Source organism: Artemia franciscana, chromosome 1 (assembly GCF_032884065.1).
Source record: "Artemia franciscana chromosome 1, ASM3288406v1, whole genome shotgun sequence".
NCBI classification, from domain to species: Eukaryota; Metazoa; Arthropoda; class Branchiopoda; order Anostraca; family Artemiidae; genus Artemia; species Artemia franciscana.
Window position 1 is genome coordinate 18,746,459 of NC_088863.1, and position 26,294 is coordinate 18,772,752.

Genomic DNA, 26,294 nt, shown 5'->3' on the forward strand with positions numbered 1-26,294 from the left:
GGCAACATTCCGTAGCTACATGCCTAGCAAAAGAATGGCTAAAGTGTGGAGGCGCCGACGGACTGGGGACCTGTCGGTCAATAATATTCCCACGAAACGTTATGAAAAAAGCAGATCAAAGAGTGTTAAAACAAGCTACGGCATTCCCGAAAAGCGATGCGTTGGATGATTTACCGGCGTCTCCTTCGAAAAATTGGCGAGCTGGACACCTGTTGAAACGAAGACAATCCCTTGCAATAGGGTGCTGGAACGTCTGTTCGATGAAATGTTTGACGACCCAGACTTTCATAGCTGGTGAAATACATCGCCTAGGCCTCGACATCCTCTGTGTATCAGAGACAAGAATAAATGACACACTAGAAAACCATGAGATAGCAACACCAGATTCAGAGAACTCTTTCTTCTTTTATAACTCAGGACCCAAAGATGGTAGTGGCAGTGCAGGGGTTGGATTTCTCCTTAACATCCAAGCACAAAAAGCTCTAATAGAATGGGAGCCCGTATCATCTCGCCTTGCAAAAGCTAGATTCCGAAGCAAACTGTTTAATGTTACAGTGTTTGCGGTCTACGCACCCACAAGGGTCAGCTCTGAACAAGCAATAGATACGTTTTACGCCGAACTCAACGAAGCTGTAAAAAAGACCCCCAAACGTGACCTCCTCATTATCGGTGGCGACCTCAACGCACACGTCGGCAGCAGACAGGCAAACGGCGACAGGAGCCTTGGAATTCACGGGTACGGCGAAAGATGCGAACGAGGAACCAGATTGGTCCAATTCGCCCAAGCGAACAACCTCGTAATAGCAAACACCCTTTTCAGACACAAGCCCTCACACGTCATAACCTGGAGATCCAGAGATGGAAGGACATCTTCCCAGCTGGACTACCTACTCGTGTCGTCACGTTGGAGAAGCTCGATCCAGAACTGCAGAGCCTACAGAGGACCTGACACAGGTTCCAAGGGCGGGTCGGATCATACCTTGGTCAAAATGTCTGTGAAGATCAGGCTAGTGGCTCGTAAACGGAAGGAACCCCCAAAAAGATTTGACGTTGCCCGTCTTAAGGACCCGACAGTAGTAGAACAATTCCGTGTTCAACTTTCAAATCGTTTCACCGCCCTCGAGCATGAACACTCAAATGAGTCTCCTGAGGACGGGAACTCGAGCGGGTCGTCGGTTAACGAAGATTGGCAGAAGTTCCGAAATACACTACAGGAGGTAGCTCTCGAAACTCTTGGAAGAGTGAAGCGAAAGCGAAGACGGTGGATGTCCGAAGAGACCATCCGACTTGCAACGAAGAAAAGTCTGTTACCATCACGCCACTCAGCTGAATTCAAACAGCTACGCAAGCTATGTCACCAGTCGGGCAGAAAAGACAGAAGGAAGTACTGGGAGAATATGGCGGTGGAGATGCAAAAAGCAGCTAGCCTGTCTGATACTAGGAAACTGTATAAGCTGCTTAAAGAGTCCACTGGGAAGAGGTCGAAGAACTCGGCCTCTGTAAGAGACGAACACGGTAACATCCTAACGAGTCGTGACGAAGTCGTTGACCGTTGGAAGCGCCATTTCCAGAAACTCCTAAATCCCCAAGTCGACCCTTCATCACCTGCTCCAAATCTTCAAGTGACCCAACCTCCCCCACCTCCTTCATCAACGCTCATTAACCAATACGCAGGAGTCAAAATAGAGCCCCCTGACGAAGAGGAAATCCTGGCAGCAATAAAGAAGCTGAAGAATCATAAAGCGCCGGGAATTGACGCCATACCAGCAGAAATCTACAAGGCAAGCCCCAGGCTTCTTGCACAGAACCTAGAAAAACTGCTCAAGAAAATTTGGGTACAGGAGGTTCTCCCAGACGATTGGAAAGTTTCAATTATCATCCCCCTGTATAAAAAAGGGGATAAAGCTGAATGCAAGAATTACCGGGGGATATCGCTCATAAGCATCGCTGCCAAAATATTTGCCATGATTTTACTCAACCGCTTCAGCTCAATCAGAAACACGACCACACGCCCAAACCAGGCGGGCTTTCGGCCAGGAATGGGCTGCATTGATCAGCTCTTTACACTCCGGCAAATTCTCGAACACCGCATGAAACACAATCAGATTCCTATAGCCGTCTTCATAGATTTTATAACGGCCTTTGACTCGATCGTTAGAGATGGCATATGGGCTGCGATGCAAGAGGACGGCGTCCCTGATAAGCTGATACGCCTTATTCAGGCATACTACCAACACGTTCGTGCCTGTATACAAGCTGATGGAGAGCTGTCCTCCCTCTTCGACATCGATTTCGGGGTGAGACAGGGCTGCATCCTGTCCCCCATCCTCTTCAACTTTGTTATCGATTGGATCATGAAGCGCGCCATGCAATCTGCCAGAGGCGTTGAAGTAAGCCCTGACTTCTCCATCAAAGACCTTGACTACGCGGATGACATTGCCTTGCTAGAAAACGATATAGATCATGCGCAAGCCATGCTGTGTAATGTTGCTGCTACTGCAGATTTGGTTGGGCTGAAGATCAGTAAGGATAAAACCAAAATTCTGACAAATTCTGAGGATGTACTCACAAGGGGCATCTCTATCGACAACTCCCGTTTAGAGGTCGTTGACCAGTTCAAGTACCTGGGATCCCTCATCGACATTTCCGGCGGCTGCAGTACGGAAGTCCAGAGCAGAATATCATCAGCATCGATAGTCTTTGCTCAACTTAGGAAGAACCTGTGGAGACAAAGAGACGTCCTACTAAAAACAAAAATCCAGATCTTTGAAGCAACCGTCCGCTCCGTACTCCTTTACGGATGCGAGACATGGCCCCTGAAAGCAGCGGATGTTCATGCTCTCAAAGTATTCGACCACTCCTGCCTGAGACAAATCCTCGGTGTCTCCCTCCGAGACAGAATTAGCAACGTCGAAATTCGTAGACGATGCCACCAGAAGCATGACATTGAAGCCCTAATAAAGAAACGCCGCCTAACTTGGTTTGGCCATGTTTGTCGGAGGTCAGATGACACCCTCACTAAAAAGGCGCTATACTGCAAACCCCTCGCACACTGGAAGAAGAAGCGAGGTGGACAAGTCAAGACATGACTTAGAACACTCAAGGCGGACCTAGAGCCGATTGGTGGTTTCCGACGACACGGCCGAAGATGTGACAAGCAGTGGCTTGAAATATGTGCACCACACACACACGACCGAGCGGCTTGGCACTCAACCGTCTGCCAGATCATAGCGCCAGGGAGAGCTGAAGAGCTTGTGTCCTGAAACAAGTAAGTACAAGTATTTAGCGTCATTTAGACATGGGAAAATACTTTTTCAGTTTAGAAATTTAATAGATGGCGTTGCGCTATTTGCAATGAAAGGTTCAAATTTTGTTTTCGATTAGTTCACATGTCGAATGATAAACATGCAACTTGATTTGCCATTCGACACCGTTGCCAAATATAATAATCGTCAAGATTTACTATGTTTATTGGTTTGCGTTATTTTTGTACTTATTGAATAAAAAAAGCAACCTTTTCTAGGGTATTTTCATTGAAAAATGTGTTCGCATCTTCATTGAAAAAAAAAAAAAAAATTAGAAATGTAAAGCCTGCTAGATTCTGAGAAATACACTTTCCCCCGCCCCAAAATTTTTGTTAATTAGCACACTGGCAAGTGAACTCCAAAAAATTATGAATCTCAAAATGACACTGGACACATCATCAACGAGTACAGCATATCTACAACACAACAATTTTGGATTACTTAGCCTACACAAAGTTGAAACAACTAAATTATACATAATGACTCTTTACACTTCCTGCTTTTTCAGGGAATTTTCACTGAAAAGTAAATTTTTTCGTCATCTTCAATGAAAAAAAAAGAAAAAGAAAAGAAGTAAAAATGTATCCCCCAGTAGATTTGAGCAATATACTTTGCCCGCACCCCTAAATTTTCGTCAATTAACCCCATTGGCAAGTGAGCTCCAAAAAAGTATGAATCTCAAAATGAAACTCTGGATGCTGTACTCTGAAACTGTCCTTGTTTGATCAACGAGTATAGTACATCTAAAACACAACCATTTTGGATAATTTAGCCTAACAAAGTTGAAACAACAAAATATACAGAATGACACTAAACACTTACTCGCTTTTTTCAGTTGGGTCCATGATGTGAATATCAGGTAGCAATAGGAGTGTTTTTACTATCTTGTCATCAAAGTATCCCCAAGTCATCCTGTTACAGTATTGATCGAGTACAGTACATCTACAACACAACCATTTTGGATAATTTAGCCTAAACAAAGTTGAAACAACAAAATGTACATAATGACACTAAACACTTACTTGCTTTTTTCAGTTGGGTCCATAATGTGAATATCAGGTAGCAATAGGAGTGTTTTTACTTTCTTGTCATCAAAGTACCCCCCTGTCATCCTGTTCTTTTGAATAACATCACTTGGATTTGGTCTTGTTGACGGATTGGCACTCACAAGCTCACAGTACGTTGCTTGCAACAGTTTAGGGATCTGTAAAATAATGATATGTTAAAAATAATTTTATGGTAATATCCCGAATATCATTACAATATAACGATAACTTATCCGAAACTCATTTCAATACTTTTGTATTAGAAAGAGTCATCTTCAATATGACATAAATTATTTTTGGCTAATTTCAACAAATGTAATAGAATATGACTTTTGATGCAAAAAGGAAATCAAAATTAAAACATAACTGCGAAATTCTGGAATCATTTTGACTTATCTACAAATGGTTTCCTCAGCAAACTGGGGCTGTGGGGAGGGGGGGGGGGGGAATCATGTTATCTCCAAAGGTACAGTTATTTGACTTCTCAACGATGCTGAAAAAATGGCTATGTCAAAATTTTGAGAGGAAAATTTTGAGAAAAATGGGGCGTGGGAGGGAGCCCTAGTTGCCCCCCAATTATTTGGTCACTTAAAAAGGGCACTAGAACTTTTAATTTACGCTCGAATGAGCACTCTCCCAATATTCTGGGACCACTGGATCGATACGATCAGCCATAAAAAAATAAAATAATTAACACAAATCCCTGATCTTGCTTCTGGCAAAAAATGCAAAATTCCGCGTTTTTGCAGATACGAGCTTGAAACCTCTACAGTAGGGTTCTCTGATATGCTGAGTCAGACGCTGTTATCTTCATTGAGATTCCGTCACTTTTAGGGGGTATTTTCCCCGTTTTTCGAAAATCAGGCAAGTTTTCTCAGGCTCGTAGCCTTTGATGGGTAAAAATAAACTTAATAAAACTTATGCATTTGGAAAAGCATAACAAGCCTATTCTTTTGATAAATCTATTGGTATTACCGTTCCGTTTTTAAGAGTTACAATTACTTTTGAGCCAGGTCCCTCCTTACTTACAATTTGTTACCAAAAACTGTTTGATAATTTCTATTTGTTGTAAGTTTTGATGTTGCTCCTTACTTTAAGTTGAAATTTTTTTTTATTTAATCTCAATCATAAATCCGTCTATTATGATAGTCTAGATATTACAGTAATAATATATAACATATATAGCTTATCAAAAAATAATGCAAGTCTTAAACCTGTACCGTAAAAACTGCTAACCTTTTTCAAATTCTTCAGTGATAAGGGATTGTCTAATTTTCCGTTGAAGACTTCCCAAAGGAGACATCCAAAACCCCACATATCAGCAGACCTGAAATAATATGTATTTATTATATTATTCTTTATTTATTCTCTATTAGTTATCTATCAGTATTTAGTCTTATTAGTATATTGTTTAGTGACGTAGTGCATATCTTTATTCATGGTTGCCCCTTTGAGGGCAACCATGAATAGAACGAATGCTAGCCCATAGTGCCAGAAAATTTTAAAACCCTTTAAAGAAAACTGCTAAGGTTGGAAGAATCGCTATTTGAAGCCGATTCGCGAAGGTAAATTATTATTTCAATTAATCTTAATGATAAAAGTTTATTGCTAAAACAAATTTGTGAGAATTTTGAAAAATATCTGAAACCCCACGAAATAGTGTCCGATTAATAAAATTTAACATTGATCCTGCCAGCAGAGAAATGCTGGCAACACAACAGTTAGGTTCAGAAAAAAGAAGAAGAAAAATTCCATAGAAATTTGTCCGAAATTATTTCTATGATTATAATCACGGATATATTACCAAATAATCTTGACAAGGGTGCACAGCTGTTATCCTATTTAGCTATTGGAATACCACAGAGTTATCGACAGTTCGAAAAATGGCTTCAATTTTTCATGCAAAATTATTTCACCTACAAGGCACATTTGCTCCATTAAATTTTGAAAAACACCTTTGAAATTCATTGAAAACTGTTTTATTTTGGTATCCTATCAATATCTTACTGGATATTGGTACATTACCTTAAATAAAATTCTCTGCGTGATTAAAGGTAATCTACAGTCTACAGTTTTTAACCAAACACACTTTTAGCTTAAGCAATCTATTTCTTTCCTTTGTAATTTTCACCAGGGTTTCAGTGACCCATAGCTTACGAGGTCAATCCTTATTTTTCCTTAATATAAAGGACACATTAGATAAAATATTAAGTTAAATTATTGGAAAATAAATAGTTATATTAGTTATATTAAACTAGTAATATATTAAATTTATCACAATTTTTTTTAAGGTAATATTCCAACATTTGGACATTTCATGCTGAAGAGAAGGAAATCGGCACCGAAAAAAGCTATGTGTGTTCTAGGCTTTAGACTGGAAAACATTGCAACAAACCCACAGGTCAAATGATATTGCTTTTTGAAACTTTTTTAGTGGAAAGAATACATAAACCGTTCCTTAAAAGAAATGAGCATATACAAATAAGGTTATAATAATCATAATAATAATAATATTTATTACCCACAAATATACAAAAGTATAAACAGTGGAGTACAGAGTAAAAATTAATAAACAAAGCAAAAACAAAAGTACACGTAACTCAACAATGGCAAGCACAATAAATCTAATATAACAAAGAAAAATAGTATAATAAAATAGGCTAACAGATCAGTAGGACAGACGAAGTAAAGCTGCATTGACAACTAGAAATATTTACAAACACAGTATAGATCGCCCCTCATCTTTTGCATTCATCAAATTCATCTTGTATTAATAACCCACAAAGATAACCCTATGGAGAAAAGAAAAAGCAAACGAAATTAACAAAACGACCAAAAAAAAGAAACTAAATACTTATCCTACATAATACATAAATAACAAGAGAAAATATAACTAAACTAGAAAGATAACTTATAAGAAGAAGAATATTATGGCAGCATCGCCCCATACAGGAAATTATTCTTGCAGAGAGATCGGACATAGCGTGACAGCCGATTTTGGACGGCCAGGTATGGATCAAGAATGCCATATCTTTCACTAATCCAAGAGTTTCTAGTCCAGGGTGGTAGGCCTAACAAGAACTTACAAAAACGGTAAAAGCATGACCGGATGGTACGTTTATTCCGATCGGTTAATAGAGCCCAAAACGGGGAAAGACCAATAACATGTGGCTGCACCAGCGCATTGAAAAGTCTTGCTCTGATATGTCTATTATAATTTGTCTTGGTAGATATGAGTAGACCATAAGATTTGCGGATCTTGCTGGTCAAATGTTTAACTAGCAGTGATCTCGTAGATTTCACATCACAACCGATTGGGAGCCCGAGGTAAACTAAACTAGGCGCTGGTCTCACGACATTATTTCCAAGTCGGATATCAGGAACGTCATCTGAGCTTTGACGGTGGAAAACAACAATTTCGCTCTTACTTTCGTTAAAAGACAGGTTTATCTCGGAATAAGCGTTTCTTAGAATATCAAAGTTCTTTTCTATCATCCCAAAAGAACGACTTAAATTCAGTATATCATCGGCATAATTTAACAGTGATATACCTCTACCTCTAAACACAAGACTCATCTCAACATCTTTTTGTGATTCTACAACACTATTATTGTAAAGGATAGGGGAAGAAACTGCACCTTGCCGTATGCCTTTTTCTACAAGAACTACTACAGCCGAAATTTGTGGACCATCAACCGTCGGGACTTAAATTTTAACCTTCAGTTTCTTATATAAATTCGGAGTGGTAGGACGATTGATCTGTCAAGGCCACGTTTGAGCGCACACAACAGTATCTGAGCAATGACACCAGAATCGAACGCTCTGCGTACATCATGACTAGCTGCTATAACCCTTTCCCCTGTCTGGTCGCACTCTAAAAGTACATTACAATTGAGATGGTGAACATGTTCCCTACTAACAGATTGTTTAAAACCTAATTGGTTATCAGGGCTTTCACAGACTCTACATAACTCATCAATAAAAAGAAGCTCAAAAATTGTGCAAAAAACTGGGGCAACTATTATGGGGCGGTGAGAACTGCATTGAGCAGGGTCTTTTCCTTTCTTTAATACCGGCGTGACAACCCAAACACAGAAGGAATCTGGAACTAAACCGCAAGTAAAGATCATCTGGTATAACAGAGTGGGATGCTCAAGGACACTTTGGCTGCCATGAGCTAAATGCATGCCACAAATTTGGTAATACTCTGTAATTAAAATTATAGTAAAATACCAATTTTACCATTTACAATACATATGAGATAGAATGTTTCATATTTAAACTTTACTAATTTTTTCCCTTGTCATTTTCTATGTCTTCTGGGGTAAACAACATTTACGAAACTGAGTTTGATAATACCTTGCTTCAACTTATCTGAGAACAAGAATTAACCGATTTTTATGCATGATATTTCCTATATCAGCTTCATTTGGGTCCTCCACCTTTTAGCTTAAGCAATCTATTTCTTTCCTTTGTAATTTTCACCAGGGTTTCAGTTACCCATAGCTTACGAGGTCAATCCTTATTTTTCTTTAATATCAAAGGACATATTAGATGAAATATTAAGTTAAATTATTGGAAAATAAATAGTTAAATTAGTTATATTAAACTAGTATTATATCAAATTATATTAAAAGTATATTCGAAATAGATATTATATTTTACTTATTATATATTAGAATTAGTTATTTTGTAAAATAAGTCATACTAAAATATTTGACTGATTCGGGACTGAAAGAGATAAAGAAAAATTTTGATCATGAAATTCTTTCTAATAAGTTGCGAAATATCGGAATTCGTTCAATGTTGATTTCATAAGATTATATTTATCTATGAATACTCTACCTTGTAAAAATATTTGTATATGTTTTGACAATGGATTACAAAAACTAAAAACCTTAAATAAGAAAACCAAAAGTTTGAAGCTTAGTAGAAATCATTGTTAGAAATCGCACTTGATTCAATAATCAAACATCTTTGAAAAGACCTCAGTACAAAAATACATTAAATTACGTAAAGAGCAAAAAACTGGAAATTCCAAAAATATTTATATATATTTTAACAAGGGATTACAACAATTCAAAAACCTTAAGAAAGACCTTAACCAAAAGTTTGATGCTTAGCAGACCACCTGTGTTAGAAATCGGACTTGCTTCAATGATCAAATATCTTTGAAAAGACTCTATTATGAAAAGACACATCAGTATGAAAAACTTATCTAGAGGTAGACCAATATAGCGAAAATTTACAATTATTGTAAATGATAATTCGTTGGAAGAAAAAGAAGCTTTTGTCCCACCACCTGAACACATCTACAATCTGGACCATAATGTAAGACCAGGCCAATAAGGGCAGCTAAACCAAAGGGCATTGACAAATTGTCTGAAGTAATAAAAATCAAAAATCAAGTAAGTAGAAAAATGAGGTTAGAAGATAAGCGACAGCGAGAAACAACAAATGTCAAAATTAAAAACACAGCAATGAGAATTAAAATGATGATTCTTTTGAACCGTCTGAACTATCAAACGTGATGAAATCAAGAGAACAATCCAAACTATATATATATATATATATATATATATATATATATATATATATATATATATATATATATATGATATATATTTATATATATTTCTTTTTGTATATCATGTAATCTTCAAAATTGCTACCCAAGATACTGCTTCAAGAATAGAATAAATATTGAAACTGAAGGATGTGAGGCTACAATTCAGAAATTTTGACCACATTGGATTTAACAGCTCCTATAATCCGCTCTTTTGAATAAAATCTAGATGTAATGCTACAACAAATTGCCATCAGTTAGTCATTTGACTATAGCCAAAGCTGATTACTACCGTAATAAATTTAAATCTTGTGAAGGTAACCCTAGAAAAACATGGCAAATTATAAAATCTGTCGTAAGTCCTAATAATGATGGTATATTTCCTGATGGTATACATAATGATAGTACAATTGCTGATAGAATGTGCCGTCATTTTGCTAATGTGGGGAAGGATTTGGTCCAAAGTATAGTTGAAATTATTTCTGAGCATGAAGGTAGTTTTAAGAAATATTTATCGAATGCAAGTGATGTTTCAGCATATTTGAAGCCAATCAATGTTTCTGAGCTTTCTGAAACATTGAAAAATTAAAAATTGGAGCTTCAGGCTCTGATTTTGTAACAGTTAAAACTTTAAAGTATATTTACCCTGTTAATTCCAGTCATTTAGTGTATTTATTTGATGAATGTCTAAGGACTGGAGTGTTTCCAAGTTGTTTTAAAATTGAAAAAAGTTATTCCTGTCTATAAAGGTGGAGATAAAAATGTACTAGGAAATTATAGGCCCATTTCCTTATTACCAGTAGTATCCAGATTGTTTGAGAAATTAATAGTTAAAAGAATGGTTGAATTTTTGGAGAGTAAGTCATTTTTTAATTCAAATCAATTTGGTTTTCGGAGGGGTTCATCTACTGAGCATGCTGTTTTATTTTTGACAACTTTTGTGAATGATGCGTTGGATAATGGTATGAAAGTCGCTTCTGTTTTTCTTGATATTGTAAAAGCTTTTGACTGCGTTGACCATTTTATACTCATTGCCAATTTAGAAAATTACGGTTTTGGAGGACCATTTCTTGAATTACTGTCCTCGTTTTTATAAGAAAGAACTCAATATGTACAACTAGGAGATAATGTTTCTTTAGTCAGTAGCGTTAAATTTGGAGTACCTCAAGGATCTGTTCTTCGTCCCCTGTTATTTCTAATTTTTATAAATGATTTATGTAGAGTTTTTAATATGATTTCGTATGATCTTGACATTCGACGTGACGGGGAAAAAGTAATTGTTCCCAGCTTTGCGGATGACACTCATATAACTGTGGCTGCACAAACAGGAATTCAGCTGTTGAGTCGTATTAGTTCTTGTCTGGAGTTTGTACAAAAGTGGATGAAGCTTAATAAGTTAAATCTGATTATAGTAAATCTTGCTTTTTATTGTATGGTAGGTGCTCAAATTATTACCCTTGGATAGACAGACTTAATATTGCTGATATGAGTATTTTAAGAATAACTTCTTTAAAATATCTAGGAGTCTTGATTGATGAATGTCTCAGTCTTAGAGAACATATAGATTATATTAGTCTTAAACTCGCTAGGAATGTTGGCATTTTAAGAAAGTTGAAGTATATTTTCCCAAGAGATATTTTAAGAACACTGTATTATTCCTTAATTCATCCTTATCTGCTATATTGTTGTAATATTTGGGGTAGTACATTTCCTTCTCATCTCCACCATATTCGAGTTTTGCAGAATAAAGCGCTTCGAGTGTTATGTGGTGTAGGTTTTAAAGACTCGGTACAGAAGAGGTATATACATTGCAAAATCTTGCCTTTAGCAGGACTTATTACTTTTTATCGAAGCCTGTTTATATATAAATATTTTCAAAATTGTTTACCAATATGTTTGAATTAGGAAGTGATATTCATACACATTCTACAAGACAGTCCGATATAATTCGTCGTCCGCTTGCTATTACCCGTAGATCTCAATTTTCTATTCGGCATCTAGGACCCCACGCATGGAATTGTTTACCTACGACTTTGAGAAACATGGATAATTTTCTTGAATTTTGGCGGGAATTAAAGCTATTTTGCCTTAATATTTATGGTTTTGATAGTTGAGTGGACCTCAAGTGGAGCCAAGATGTTGGTTTTGTTTTAGGCGATACTGGTCAAGTGGTTTTAGTTTATTTTTGTTTTGTCTTTTTTGAAGTGTAATTCCGTATCGATTGAAATGCAGAGTAATTGAATTTGTTTCTTCTTTTCTTTTCTTTTCTTTTTTCTTTTCCTTTCCTTTTTATTTTTTTTCTTCTTCTTTTTCGTATTGCTTTTATTTGTATATGTATTGGGGTTGTCCCCAACAAGCTTTGCTTCGGGCCATTTGCTTGTTTTGTTTTGTTATTTATATTAATAAACCCATCTTTCTCTCTCTATAAAAATACTTGAGTAAATAAAGAGGAAGAAGGGGTGATATCAAGAGTCTACTAAAGGCCAGTACGTACCATTTAGAGATTAATCTCATTTTTTTGTGGTCATTTTTCTCAGGCGGATCGTACTTATCCAATGACGGCAGGATTTTAGTCGGATATGTCATTCCGTCCGTAGCTGGGCAGGTATACTCAACACCTCCAAGCTTCCATTCCCCAGTCGATGCAATAAAAATTGAGGACATGTTGATATTATTATGACTAATGTTACCATCACGATTAAGAAACTCAATTCCTTTCTAAAAAAAAAAAAAATAAAACAACATAATTAATAGACATTACGGTGTGCAAGATAAAAAATTGCAAAACAAATCTATCTTTTATAGTGTAAAGAGGGATTGAGTGTGATAATACAAGCATTGACCTTGTCTCTGACTGGTGTTCCATATAATACGGTCAATTTTTGCATCAAATTTTTCTTTTGCACACATAGATGTATCACTACGAAATTGTCTGTTTCACCACAACTGGTAAAGAAATTCTTCGTTCTTCACGAGTTGTCGCGGACTTTCATAAATTATATACACCAGGTGAGGTGTGCCAAGCGTGGGGGAACTCAGCGGACGCATGGCACTCAGAGATGTACGCCAGGTCACGGAAAGTGTGTGACTCCTCGGTTCTTCAGTTGTTTCTTTTCAACACACTAGTAACAAATTAGACGTAAGATGTTGATTAGCCTTGTCTTTTCAGTCTATTTCTGCAGCTGAAATACGTTTAGAATATCAGGAATACATAATAGAGCTGTGTTCCTCGTTATTGCTTGCAGTTTAAATTAATTTTTGTTCCATTTTTAATCAATTTTATTTGTTGATTAATCCAATAAAAAAATCCAACATCAAATTCCCTCCCATCCCCCTAAAAAAATCTCTATGGCCAATCATGCAGGGAGTTTAACTAAGGTCTTTTGGTTATTGAATAGCTGTTTCCCACCTAAAGCATATTTCTTCCTATTTTGGCCACAATTATGAGCGTACTGTCCACACTTATTGACGCAAATTAAACAGTTAGTAATAATGAAGTGTAAGTAAGGAATAAATCGGCCCACCAGCAACCGAAACTCTAAAAAAAGATTTTTTCTCCAGGAGTAATCGTTTCGAGCCAAAGGTCCTAAAAGATTGAGAGGGCTCGTTCAAACGGAAATTAAAAGTTCTAGTGCGCTTTTTGAAGTGACAAAAAAGATTAGGGGGCAACTTCCCGCCCCCCCCACTAACATCTGATTAAAATTTTGGAATAGCCAGCATAGTTGCTGGCCAAAAAGTAGGGATTGCGAACCACGAAATTTCGGTTTAGCATATTTGAAAGGTTCAGTAACTATGCCACTGGGAATGACATGACCCTGAAAGCCCCAGGGGAAAGACCTGTAAGTTATGCAATTTGTCTATATTTTACACATAGTATTTGTTATTGGGATACACATGAAAATTTTTTTGGGGAAGAATTTACTTCGTGTTTTTTTTTTTCCACTGCAGGAACTTTCCATAAGGGGTTGGATTTTCCAGGAAAATTTTTCACGGAGGGAAAGGGGAGTTTCTGGCATAATTTGAAAAACGATCAGAAATTAAATAACAAAATATATTTTTTTTAAAATGAAAGTAAGGAGATTTTTTAGGGGAGTTTTTCGAGGGAGTACAGAGCAAGGGGAAATTGTTTGGGGGAGGGGGGGTCACAAGAGAGAAATTTATGTGGGTGAACTTTACACGTGAAGAACTTTTCAAAGGAGAGAGGAACTTTCTGGGGGAAAGTTTTCACGGAAGGGGGAGGGGTTTCTGGGCAAGACCTGGAAAACGACCAGAAATCAAATAAAAAAAAAAGCAAACAACAAGTTCTTTCAGCTGAAAGTAAGGACCATCATTAAAACTTAAAATGAACATAAATTATTCCATACATGAGTCGAACTTTAGCGTGAAGAGCGAAAAGTTGAGGGGGGAGCTGCCCCCCTTCATGTACAGAATAATTCCTGTTCATTTTAAATTCCAACGTTGCTCCTTACTTTCAGGTGAAAAATACTGTTTATTTTTATTTCCTTTTATTCACAATAACATCAAGAGGCAACTGGACACATCCTGGTTACTGTAGAGAATAGAGGAATCAATATTATTTTTTGGAATAGATAATTGCCCTAATGATTTTAGGCCAGAGTAGTCGTAGATTTACATAATTACGTTATTATAATGCAAAATGTTGTTACAACGTTATTATAATTACGCAATATACAAAACAAAGTACCTGCATCCTCATTCCCTGCACAAGGCTTTTTGGCCACGCAAAACAGAAAGGAACGGAATTATACCACAAAACGTGACAGGTCACTATAAACACTTTAAAGAGTCTCAACAATAAAAAACTACAAAAATGGCCACAAACAAAAGGAAGAAATAAAGAAGGCAAAAAAAGGAAGAAAAACAAAGCCAAGAGAATTTATCACTTTTATTCTAAAAGCCGTAAAACAGCTGAGTGGCATCCTAGAACTGACACAAGAGGTGTCTTCCATATAGTGTGATACACATTTAAAGGAAAAGGACCAGACCTTACAGAAGAAATAAAATAAAACTGGATTTCATTCCAATATTTGAGAAGGATCAAAAGCTTAGTCAAAGATAAGGAGAGGAATACATCTAGGGACATTGGAAATGCCTCCTTGAAGCTGAATAAACATAAATAATATGTAATAAAGAGAGCAAAGTGGTTTAGACCCATTATTAGTCTAGTTGGTTAACCTGTTGTAGCACAGTGGATTGGTGCTCTGCTTGGCAATACGGGGCCCAGGGTTCGATCCCCGCCGCAGCAAGGTTGGGCGCCAAGCTTGCTACTTGTCCCTGTAAAAAACACCCAGCAACTGAAACGTCGATTCGACGCCTTAAGGGCCAGCAATGGCTCTGGAGAATCTTTATCTTTTTTTTTAGTCTAGTTGGTTAAATGGTTTGTTTACGAGATACGATTTCTTGCTTTATTAAATCTTGGAAAGTGCCCTCAGAAAAAAGGATAAGCTGGCATCCATTTAATCGGCCGAAGTTCCAGTCAGGTACCCAAAACAATCCGTTTCGGGCAATTCTGAACAATCCAAGCAATATCTACATTGGAAACCAACTCAAAAAATATTAATTCAAAGCAATGTGATATAAGAAATATAAAAAATATGGCTGTGATGGGGAGACATTAATAGTAGAGGCAGCCCTATTACCAACTTATAATACCTCCTGGACATGTTACTCTCCCTTGACAACATTGCTATCAACAACACAACAAGAAAAAGACAGCTGAAAACTGTTCAATACTAATTTAGAGGTTTTTCATGACATACATCTCTATGCATAAACATTTATATTCATATCCTACCTTACTAGAAACTGACAAGGACCCATAAATTTTATTTAAAAGGTTTAATTTTCCAGCAATACCCATCGAATGATGCCAAATCAATATATTTTTAGAGAAAAATACAAAAAGGGAGTAAGTATACACAACAGTAAACACGTAAGAGACGAAAAAACCTTTAAGCTTACTAGTATGTGAAAAAGTCCCCAATTGATAGACATCTCTTTCTGGATATCATCCCAGTCTGTTTGCATAAAGAGATAGTCCCACAAAGGGCTGCATTCTTCCGTGGCCAGGTGTACAAATTTTTCTGTCTAGAATTAAAAAGATACATAATAATAACAGTATATACAGTATTGGAATCTATTAAGTCATATATATAATGTTACGATACCACAATATGGATGTTACTAAAAATAACACCAAAATTGAAAACATTGAAAAATGATATAGTAGCAAGAACCTACCAACAATAAGCTCTAGCTGTAAGAATACTGATGTCTCTAGAACTAGTAATACAATTTTTTTTCTTTGCGCCTAAAATGGCCTGGTGTTCATTGCCGAGACATCCGTATTTCTTTTTTTTTTTACCCGGTTGAAATTGTTTTGGACTTTATTCATTTATAATGTCTAATGGAAGTGGTTTTAGGACTCGTCCTATCTCGTTTTATCCTTAGAATTAGGGCTGTGGAGTCGAAGTCAGAGTCATGGAGTCGGAGCTTTAATAAATTTTTCTGAATGGAGTCGGAGTTGGAGTCAGTATATTGAAAATGTCTGGAGCCAGTTATAGCTTATAAAATCTAGTTAATTGAAGCTTCAAAACACGACTGTGGAGTCGAGCCGTGGACTAGCAGTTGCAGTTTTAGAAGATCATTGCTGAATGGAAGTTGGTATACTGAAGATGGCTGGAGTCAGTTATAGCTTATAAAATCTAGTTAATTGAAGCTTCAAAACAAGACTGTGGAGTCGAGTTGTGGACTAGCAGTTGCTGTTTTAGAAGATCATTGCTGAATGGAAGTTGGTATACTGAAGATGGCTGGAGTCAGTTATAGTTTATAGCTGACTCCATAGCCCTACTTAGAATTAGACAGAAATATTTTAACGGAGACTCAAGGATCACTTTACTAAATAATTCTGAATGTCTAACCATTTTTGTTTTCCGAAGAAGGAATAAAAGGCTTATAAACCAGGACACAGCCAAAGCTTTGTTCCCCACATACATGGAAACAGTTTGTTGTATTAAGGAATGGGGTCTTTCCTGCAAATACTTAAGTAATTTTAGCTTAAAAAAGTAATTAAAATTAATTTTATCTAATTTTAGAAAAGGAAAAAAAAAACATCAATCGTAGCTAGAGTGAGGCCTGGATTCATATTCATCCGTTGAATTTTCGTCATTCCCATTAGTTATAGTATTAGGGCTAGAGGGCTATTACAGCTAGAAGCTCCTTTGTAAAAAGTAGGCTATTCAAAAAAGATTTTGGGTAAGCTTTAAAATTGAATTTATTAAAGTTTGGGACTTTCTGAAACGATTGCACGGCTAAACCAAACCTTTTTCAGACGGGTAGTCATTACACTCATAGCTTTCAAGGACTCCAGGATTAATATACATCAAGATTGAATACCTCATGGGGCTTATTCCCTTTTTTCATTGACAAAATGGAAAGGGGTTTTAATTTTTAAATAAAGCTGGCACTTAAATTCCTACACACGAAGGTGGGAAAGTGTTACGTTGAAGTAGATGATTGAGTACCAAGTTTTCATTCAAATGGGGGGGGGGAGGGGTACTGGTGCTCATAGTTATGAAAATCCTCATAATCTAGCATATCTTCAGCTGGCAGTAATTAAAGAATTTTTTAAAGGTTGGTTAAATCAAAATATGAGTAGAAAAAAAGTCCTATAAGACTAGTCTAAAACGTCTTTTTATTTTGAATGAGCAAATTTTTTTCGACTCAATTTCGTTGTTTTTATTCCAAGATTATTTTGCAAACAAAACAACATATTATTAATGATATTCGAGTTGGCCCTCAACAAAATCAAATATCTCTATGGTCTTACCTCAACACTGTCAACAAACTGGAGTACTGAGGGGTGCCGCAATGTCTTGAGTTTCTTAGCGCATGTTTTCGCATACTCTAGCTCAGTATTGCTTGCACCAAATCTTGTGTCAACTGAAAAAATTGTTACAGACTTCCCACTGACCTAAAAAGACATTACAACTATATCGAGTCTCTTACGGAAGAATCAGGTACATTAATATTGATACTGGTAAACAACATTGCAATACAGATTTGCAATATTTTGAGACGAATTAGAATATTAGCCCAGAAAGATACAATTAATAAAATTTTGTATAAAAAAACTATAGAAAAACTCATTTGACAGATCAAATTTGACGTCTTTAAACATTTTGTAATACGCACAAAATCGACGATTGTTTGGCCATTATCGCGTATATAACTTTTATTTTTGCTATAAAGACCAAATCAAAATAAAAAACGAAAAATGATATAATTACTGTCTGTTTTTGTAACTCTGTCATTCGGCGAGAGTTAAAGTAAAAACTTTCTTTTTTAAGAAGTGTGCCAAAAGAAACATTCAGTAAATAAACTTAACTGTCTTTACAAGTTTTACACAAGACTTACAAGAAGCAAAAGAAAAGCCTCTACCTAGAAATACATACTTCAAAATAAGCAAAGCTTAATTTATCACCAAAGAATATATTCACTTTCAAAGCAACAGTAAGAAACATACAGGGTAGCAAACGCATTTACAAAAAAGGGGGAGGAGGAGATTATTCCCTTAGATTGTTTGGAAGCACTCCCCCAAAAATTCGAGAGTTCTGCAACTAAAAATTTGCATTTTGATGTAAATAACTCTCCTGAGGAAATTGTCTGATCTACCTCACTAAGGGTCAGATCAAAATGCATCCTTAAGGCACTTCCGCTTTATTAACTTTTTCAATGAAATCCTACGCTTGTAAACATTTACCACTTTCCACTACAGCATTTGCACTTTACTGCTCTTAACAAAATGCATCGACTTAGGGATGTTGTTTTCTATGGACCTTTTTTTCAGAATGGAATTATCCATCTTGTCTGGGATGTCAAACTCTAATCCTTCTCTCGAATCAAATCTCTGGTTAAATATCTGATATTTAAATTAGGTTCCATTAAAAAACAGTGGTTTGGTAACAATTTTAATCATCTATTGTGCATTTTCCCAAAATATAAATTACAGTAATTATGAAGCCCATAATGCCTTTCCACCATAAAAATGGAGAGAAAAATTGGTGAGTTGTTTTCAATAATTCAACGAAACAAAGAGCAATCGAAACAAAATCGCAAGAGAAATGCCTTCACACAATCGGTAATTGATTGGAGGCCCTAAAGGGCCAAAGAAAAGAACAGACAAATTAGCTGCAACAGTTTTGAAAAGGCTAATTAACCGTTTTTCATCAAACTAAGGCGATGTTTTTATAATCAAGTCTTTTAACCGAAAACACAAAATCAAAACAGAAACAGTAGACAAAAAAAAAAAAAAAAAAAAAAAAAAAAAAAAAAAAAAAAAAAAAAAAAAAAAAAAAAACTTGGTTTTTCGTATAACAAATCACCGCCAAATTCATCAGGTTACATTTCGACACAAGAATCCACTTGAAGAATCCTTTTTGAGAAGTAAAATAATTTCCTGAAGATCGACCTTGGTTAGTTAAACTGCCAACCGTTATAGATTGCCTACTAACAAGAGAGAAAGACACAATCTCGGGCCCATGTTTTTTAATTTTTCTATCCTACCATTTGTGAGCCATACATTGGATGGTTACACGTTTTCACCGACGGTTCAAAGCAATCTAACAAAAGTGGAGCAGGTGAGATTGGAGCAGTAGGGGAGGTGAGATTGGTCTTTCAAGATAACGTAGAAACTTCCTCCTGGATCTTCTTCTCCATCACTAGAGTTAAAGGCAATTAAATTAGCGTTAGCAACTTTTGTAAAAAGCCCTCCAACAAAAGAGCCGATTGTTGATTTTAATGACACATTACCTTTCCTCAGTTGCTCAAAAAGATAAGATGTGCTAAATCCGAGATGAGCATCAAGAGAGTAAGAGATCATCTAGAGCATATACCAGCAAAAATACTGAAGTGAATTTTCAGCACATATCTGGTGACATTGGTATTAGAGGGATTTAAGTTGCTGACCCCCCCCCCCCCCAAGGAAGCTACAGACCTACTCCGATATTCATCATAAAATCCTAAGAACTATAGACATAACTTAGTGCTTCAGCAACACCCTAGGTCTCTTTTTATAAAACAGACTATTAGGATGTCATTTAGATACGAAGTATTTCATAGGATGCAACATACAATATAGGTATTTCATACTATACGACGTTTCCTTATATAGATTAAAATGCCATTTATTAATCCTTATTAAAGAACTTAATCGCACAAAGAAATCCAACATACCGCTTTGTAGATCCTGCCCTGTCTTTGAAGAGCCTCTCCAAAATATACAGTACGAATATCATTACATTTCACTTCAGAGAAATAATTTATTTCTTCTATCAGAAGACATAACCTCAAAGCCAACATAAGCAGCTTAAGTCTTCACAGGAATATTTCAGAAAACTACTTAATTTTTTTTTAATGCTTGCACAAAACAGAACATCAACCGCTAAAATTGTTGTATTTGCTACATCCATATTCATGGATATTTACAAACTACACAATCTTCACAGCATATTTAAGCCGAAGCCACAAGAAATTGCCAATCACTAATGACTCTTAAAAAGTAAAAAAAGGGTGGGATGACTATTCTGTACTAATAGCCAACATTTGATTTCTATAAATTTCTGAAAATAAGTAATAACAATCATAATGACAGATATTGTTTACATAGTAATTACCTTATGCTTTCCCCTACTTAGCTTCCAGAAGCATTGATCATTTGGTTCATTGATGACATGAGGTAGAATTTCACATCCAAAATCTTTCAAAGGGTCCTTGGAAAAAAGGGACCACATCTCTCATTACTAAAATATAAATAATATATTAAAAATATCTTAGTTTCTAGGTCTATAAGGAGAGAAAGGTTGAGATAGCTAGGACATGTTCTATGGATGAAGGATGACAGATCGTCAAAGATCCTCCTTTTGGGCCAACAATTAAGGGCAAAAAAAGCATGTCTTACCCAAATGGGCTTGAAGGAGGCTGTAAGGAAGGATTTCAGGGAAATTGGAACTCTTTGGGAGGGTTTAAAAGGGAGACTTCGAAAAGACTGGGATATAGGAGGCGCGTGCGTAGCTGTGTTGACCTCAGGTGGTTTGGTACTGCATAGTTGTGAGTAGTATTAGTAGCATAATTATTTGAAGTAATACTGTTGTGATCGTCTAGCACGAGTTTCTTTTTTTCTTCATATTTACACTATTTTCTATACATTCCCTTCAAGCATTTACCATATTATTTTAAAGCAGCCCTAGAAATGCAAAGAGAAAAAAAAGTTGTTTGGTCAATTTTTAGGACCTTTAAACGCCTTATTCCCCTTCCTTTAAAAAATGAGACCCCCTTAGCTCAGAGAAATGAACCCTAAAATTTTCAACTCGATTGGACAGAAAACAACTTTTGGATCTTTTCTGGGCTTAAATTTGTGGTAAACCAATTTTTATTTTCTTTATGATGGGGTCTTCATGACCAAAGGATTTATGGATATAAGTTTGAAGTCACTTGGAAGAAATGGTCTAAGGCCTATTTTCAGGGAGCGTAAGTACCCACCATACATTTAATTTTTTATATTAGGGTCCCCTTGACCAGTGCAAGATTAGCACCTTGGCCTTGAGCTCAATTCCTGGACACAGCAGTTGGAGAAAGGCGTAACGCCCAAGAGGGGAAGATAGAATAATTTCCTGTACAGAAGTTTGGACACATATAAAATTGTACTCAAGAGGCGCCACTCCTTAAGATCACCCACCAACGGCTTATGCATTCATGGTGTTCCAGATAGGATAATTTGTGAAATGTCCACCATGATAATACTATGAAGGTATGAAGCATATCTCATGTAGTATGTAGTATGTAGCATATCTTACAAAATTCAAGCCTTTTAGATAAGAAAAAAAGAAGCTGAGACCTAAAAATAAATTTCTGAAACCAGAAACAGGACGAAACACATACTTGTGTTTCGTTGCACATACTTCAAAAATAAAGTATATGTGCAATTTTTATTTTAAGACTAATCTATTTTTCCACAAAACATGTTTTCCAAAGAAAGGTAAAGAGCTCTATTTAGCCAAAAATGAGCAGAAATAAAGTCAAATAATCTTCCAAGCGTAAAACTACCACAAAGCACTATAAATAAATAAATAAAATTCAATTGGAACAGAAATTACAATAAATAGCCTAGTCAAACTCAAAGCAAGCAAAAATTAACATGAGTAGGGCTCACATCCCTATGGCTCCTCAAGGGTAGAACATGATTTGCACATTACTAAAAAAAAAAAAAATATAAGAGTTTAAGGAACAAATATTAGCATATTTATATTAAACTGAAAATGCCTTACACTTTTTCAGTAAATTGCAAATTATGTTATCAAACAGTTCGTGGTAACGAACTGTAGTAAGGAGCGACCCGGCTCAATAGTAACCAAAACTATAAAAAATGGTATTTTGATACCAATAGCTAAATTAAATGAATCGCATTTTAATGCTGATTTTAAATATATAAGTTTCATAAAGTTTAGTCTTACCCATCAAAAGTTACGAGCCTGAGAAAATTTGCGCTATTTTAGAAAATAGGGGGAAACACTCCATAAAAGTCTTAGAATCTTAACGAAAATCACACCATCAGATTCAGCGTATCAGAGAACCCTACTGTAGAAGTTTCAAGCTCCTATCTACAAAAATGTGGAATATTGTATTTTTTGCCAGAAGGCAGATCACGGATTCGTGTTTATTTGTTTTGTTGTTGTTTTTTTTCCCCCAGGGGTGATCGTATCGACCCAGTTGTCCTAGAATGCTGCGAGAGGGCTCATTCAAACGGAAATGAAAAGTTCTAGTGCCCTTTTTAAGTGACCAAAAAAATTGGAGGGCGCCTAGGCCCCCTCCCACGCTAATTATTTTCCCAAAGTCAACGGATCAAAATTCTGAGATAGCCACTTTATTCAACGTAGTCGAAAAACCTTATAACTATGTCTTTGGGGACGACTTACTCCCCCATAGTCCCCGTGGGGGGGGGGGGGGGGGGCTACAAGTTACAAACTTTGACCAGTGCTTACATATAGCAATGGTTATTGGGAAGTGTACAGGCATTTTCAGGAGAATTTTTTGGTTGGGGGAGGGGTTGAGAAGAGGGGATTATGCTCGGAAAACTTTCCATTGAGGAATTTGTCATGGGGAAAGAAAATTTCCATGAAGGGCGCGCAGGATTTACTAGCATTACTTAAAAAAACAATGAAAAAATAAATATGAAAAAGTTTTTTCAGCTTTAAGTAAGGAGCAGCATTAAAACTTAAAACGAACAGAAATTATTACCCATATGATGGGCTCACCTCCTCCTAATACCTCGCTCTTTACGCTAAAGTATTTTTTAGTAATTTCAACTATTTACTCTACGGCTTTTGTGATTCGGGGGTCATTCTTAATGAATTGGGACCAAATTTAAGCTTTAGTGTAAAGAGCGAGGTACTGACGAGGGGGCAAACCCCCTCATATATGTAATAAAACATGAGAAAACAAAAGTTCTTTACGTAAGCTAATTTATAAGTTACGTATATCTTTAACTAATAAAAAGATTCGTAAAAAATTAAAAGTTCTAGTTGCCTTTTTAATTAACCGAAAATCTGAGGGCAACTAGGCTTCCTCCCCCGCTCTTTTTTTCTCAAAATCATTCGATCAAAATTATGAGAAAGCCATTTAGCCAAAAAAAATAATATGCAAATTTCGTTTTAATTATTCCTCTGCAGAGAGCCAAATCAAAACATGCATTGATTCAAAAACGTTCAGAAATTAAATATAAAAAAAGTTCTTTTTAACTGAGAGTAAGGAGCAACATTAAAACTTAAAACGAACAGAAATTACTTCGTATACGAAAGGGGCTGCTTCCTCATCAACGCCCCGCTCTTTACGCTAAAGTTTTTTACTGTTTTAAAAAGAAGAGTTGAGAGAAAGAATCAAACTTTAGCGTAAAGAGCGGGGCGTTGATGAAGAAGCAGCCCCTTTCGTATAAGAAGTAATTTCTGCTCGTTTTAAGTTTTAATGTCGCTCCTTACTTTCAGTTAAAAAAAATTTTTTTTTTTATTTAATAGCCTTGAGAAGGCATAGGGGTTGTAAGCCATACTCATGTTAATTTCTGATCGTTTAGAGTTTTACTAGGTTATTTACAGTAATATCTGTTTGTTTCGGGTTCATTTATTTATCTATGCTGATTAGTGGTAGTTTTGCGCTTGGTAGATTATTTGATTTTATTTTTGCTCATTTTTGATTTAATGGAGTTCTTTACTATTCTTTGAAAATTTATATTGTGGAAAATGTTTTTAAATTAATTTCTGTTTGTTTTATATTGACATAGTATTTTTTCCAGGGAAAAAGAAAATAATGGTTTAAATCTTTTCTTTTTTATGCAAGAATTTATAGTTTGGCCTGCTATCTGTGTGTTGGAGAAACTTTTTCAATATTTTATAAACATGCACCCTTTTAAAAATCTTGACAAATAGAAATGTTTAATTTAGTTTTATACCTCCACTAGTTGACCTGAGAAATAACACTTAATACCATTCCTAAAAATTCCATCTATGTTCTTTGACAGCCTGGATACACATACACTTTAAAATTGTTAAATTTTAAGAGTAGAAGCAGTATTAGAAGTAGCCCCAAAAGTTCGAACTTAATATCCTCAGTCATTCTTGGGACATTGCTGATGTCTTATTGGCAACCAGCATACACACAGTGCGTTCTGATTTAATTTTAAAGCAATATTTAGTTTTAAGCATAATGGGCAAATTGCATGACTGTGGAGAGTTGACCTACAGAATAACACAATAAATATAGTTAATCGACTGTTCTATGCTGTACAAAATGGCTGTCTCAAAATTCTGACTGGAAGTGTTTGGAAAATTATGAGCTAAAGAGGAGGGCTGATTATCCTCCTATCACTTTTGACTCTTAAAAGGGGCACTAGAAGTTTTAATTTTCAGTCGAATTAGCTACTCTCATATTTCAATGATATTATTAGCAATGAAAGAGCAGCACTGCCTTTGATATTCCTTATATACCCTTTAAATACCTGCATGCACATGGTGCCCTTAGTGTCATTAATTAATGTAACTTTAGAAGTAGTATTAAGAATATACACATGGTGTCTGCTGGCTTGTTCAAAATATGCCACAACTCAGCCTGAAATGTGTAACTTAATAATATAAGTGGTTATTGAGATATTGCTTGTTCACTCTTTTGGCAATTAACATAATCATAATTTGTTTGGATTTAGTTCAAAATCTGCCAAAATATTCCTTGAAAGCTTCATCTTAATACCATTAGCTTGTGTAGTAGCATTAGTAGCATCTTGCACATAGTACCTTTGGTTTTCTTCAACATCCCCTTCAAAACACAAGTAGTCTCAAGTTAATACCATCGACCGTTCCTGAAACACTGCTAATACGTACTCTTGTCACCTGGGCATAGTGTGTTTTGATTTTGTTCAATACGGTTTTAATATCGTCCGAAATTTTTGCCTTAACACCCTTAGTCTTAATAGCAGCACCAGAAGTAGTTGTAGCAATAATAATATTAACAGTAGGCCTAGTTGTAGGAGCGGAATCAGGAGTACTATGATGCAAATATTGTCTTTTTGTTAGTTCAACATCCCCCATAACAGTCCTTGCAAGTTTTCACTTCACATACAAAACTGTTACTAAAATATTACTGATATGCCCTTTTGACAACCTGCATATGGATGGCATGCTGTGATTCAGTCAACCTTCCCTCCTAAAATTCACTGAAAATTTCACCTTCTTACCCTTGGGCATAGTTGTAATAGTAGTCACAGTACTAGTTTTCGGTACTCAACTTAATGCAATTAGCCTTTGCTATGACATTGTTGATATGTGCTTTTGATGACCTGTATTTTCAAATATTTTTTTTAGATTTTCATCTTAATGCTGTTAGCTTTACAAGCAGTTACTGATACAGTTGTATCAGCAATCTGTATGTACATACAGATTGTTGATGTGGGTGATCAGCAATATTTTTGGAACAGCTTGGTGTCTCAAGGGAAAATAAGTTGAAATTTTCAGAGAACACTTAAAGGAGAAGATAAATTGACAAAAGATAATATATGCATGTCACTACTTACACTACTTTAACTAATATTACTAATGCTACTAAACTACTATATCTACTACTTCATTTGCAACAACTTGCAAGGCTTAGAGCATTAAGAGGAAAGGACATCAAAAAGGCTCTGTAGTGACATTTTTTGGAACAGCTTACCATGTCTAGGTGAAACTTCCAGGGTATCATGAAAGGAATATTCAACTGACCAATAGGCAACATGCACATGCTACTACTGCTATTAATACTGTTCCTACCACTACTAAT

At 35.9% G+C, this 26,294-nt stretch overlaps 1 protein-coding gene across 1 annotated transcript in view; it reads right to left on the minus strand.

The window, feature by feature from the left end:
• Window positions 1–26,294, minus strand: part of LOC136026630 (N-terminal kinase-like protein) — a gene marked incomplete in the record, with an annotated part of 193,298 nt that overhangs the window by 40,310 nt on the left and 126,694 nt on the right. Inside the window, 6 exon segments of the mRNA XM_065703357.1 lie at window positions 4,328–4,509; window positions 5,588–5,678; window positions 12,412–12,635; window positions 15,900–16,025; window positions 17,767–17,910; window positions 20,612–20,737. Of these exon segments, the coding sequence (XP_065559429.1) occupies window positions 4,328–4,509; window positions 5,588–5,678; window positions 12,412–12,635; window positions 15,900–16,025; window positions 17,767–17,910; window positions 20,612–20,728 (884 nt within the window).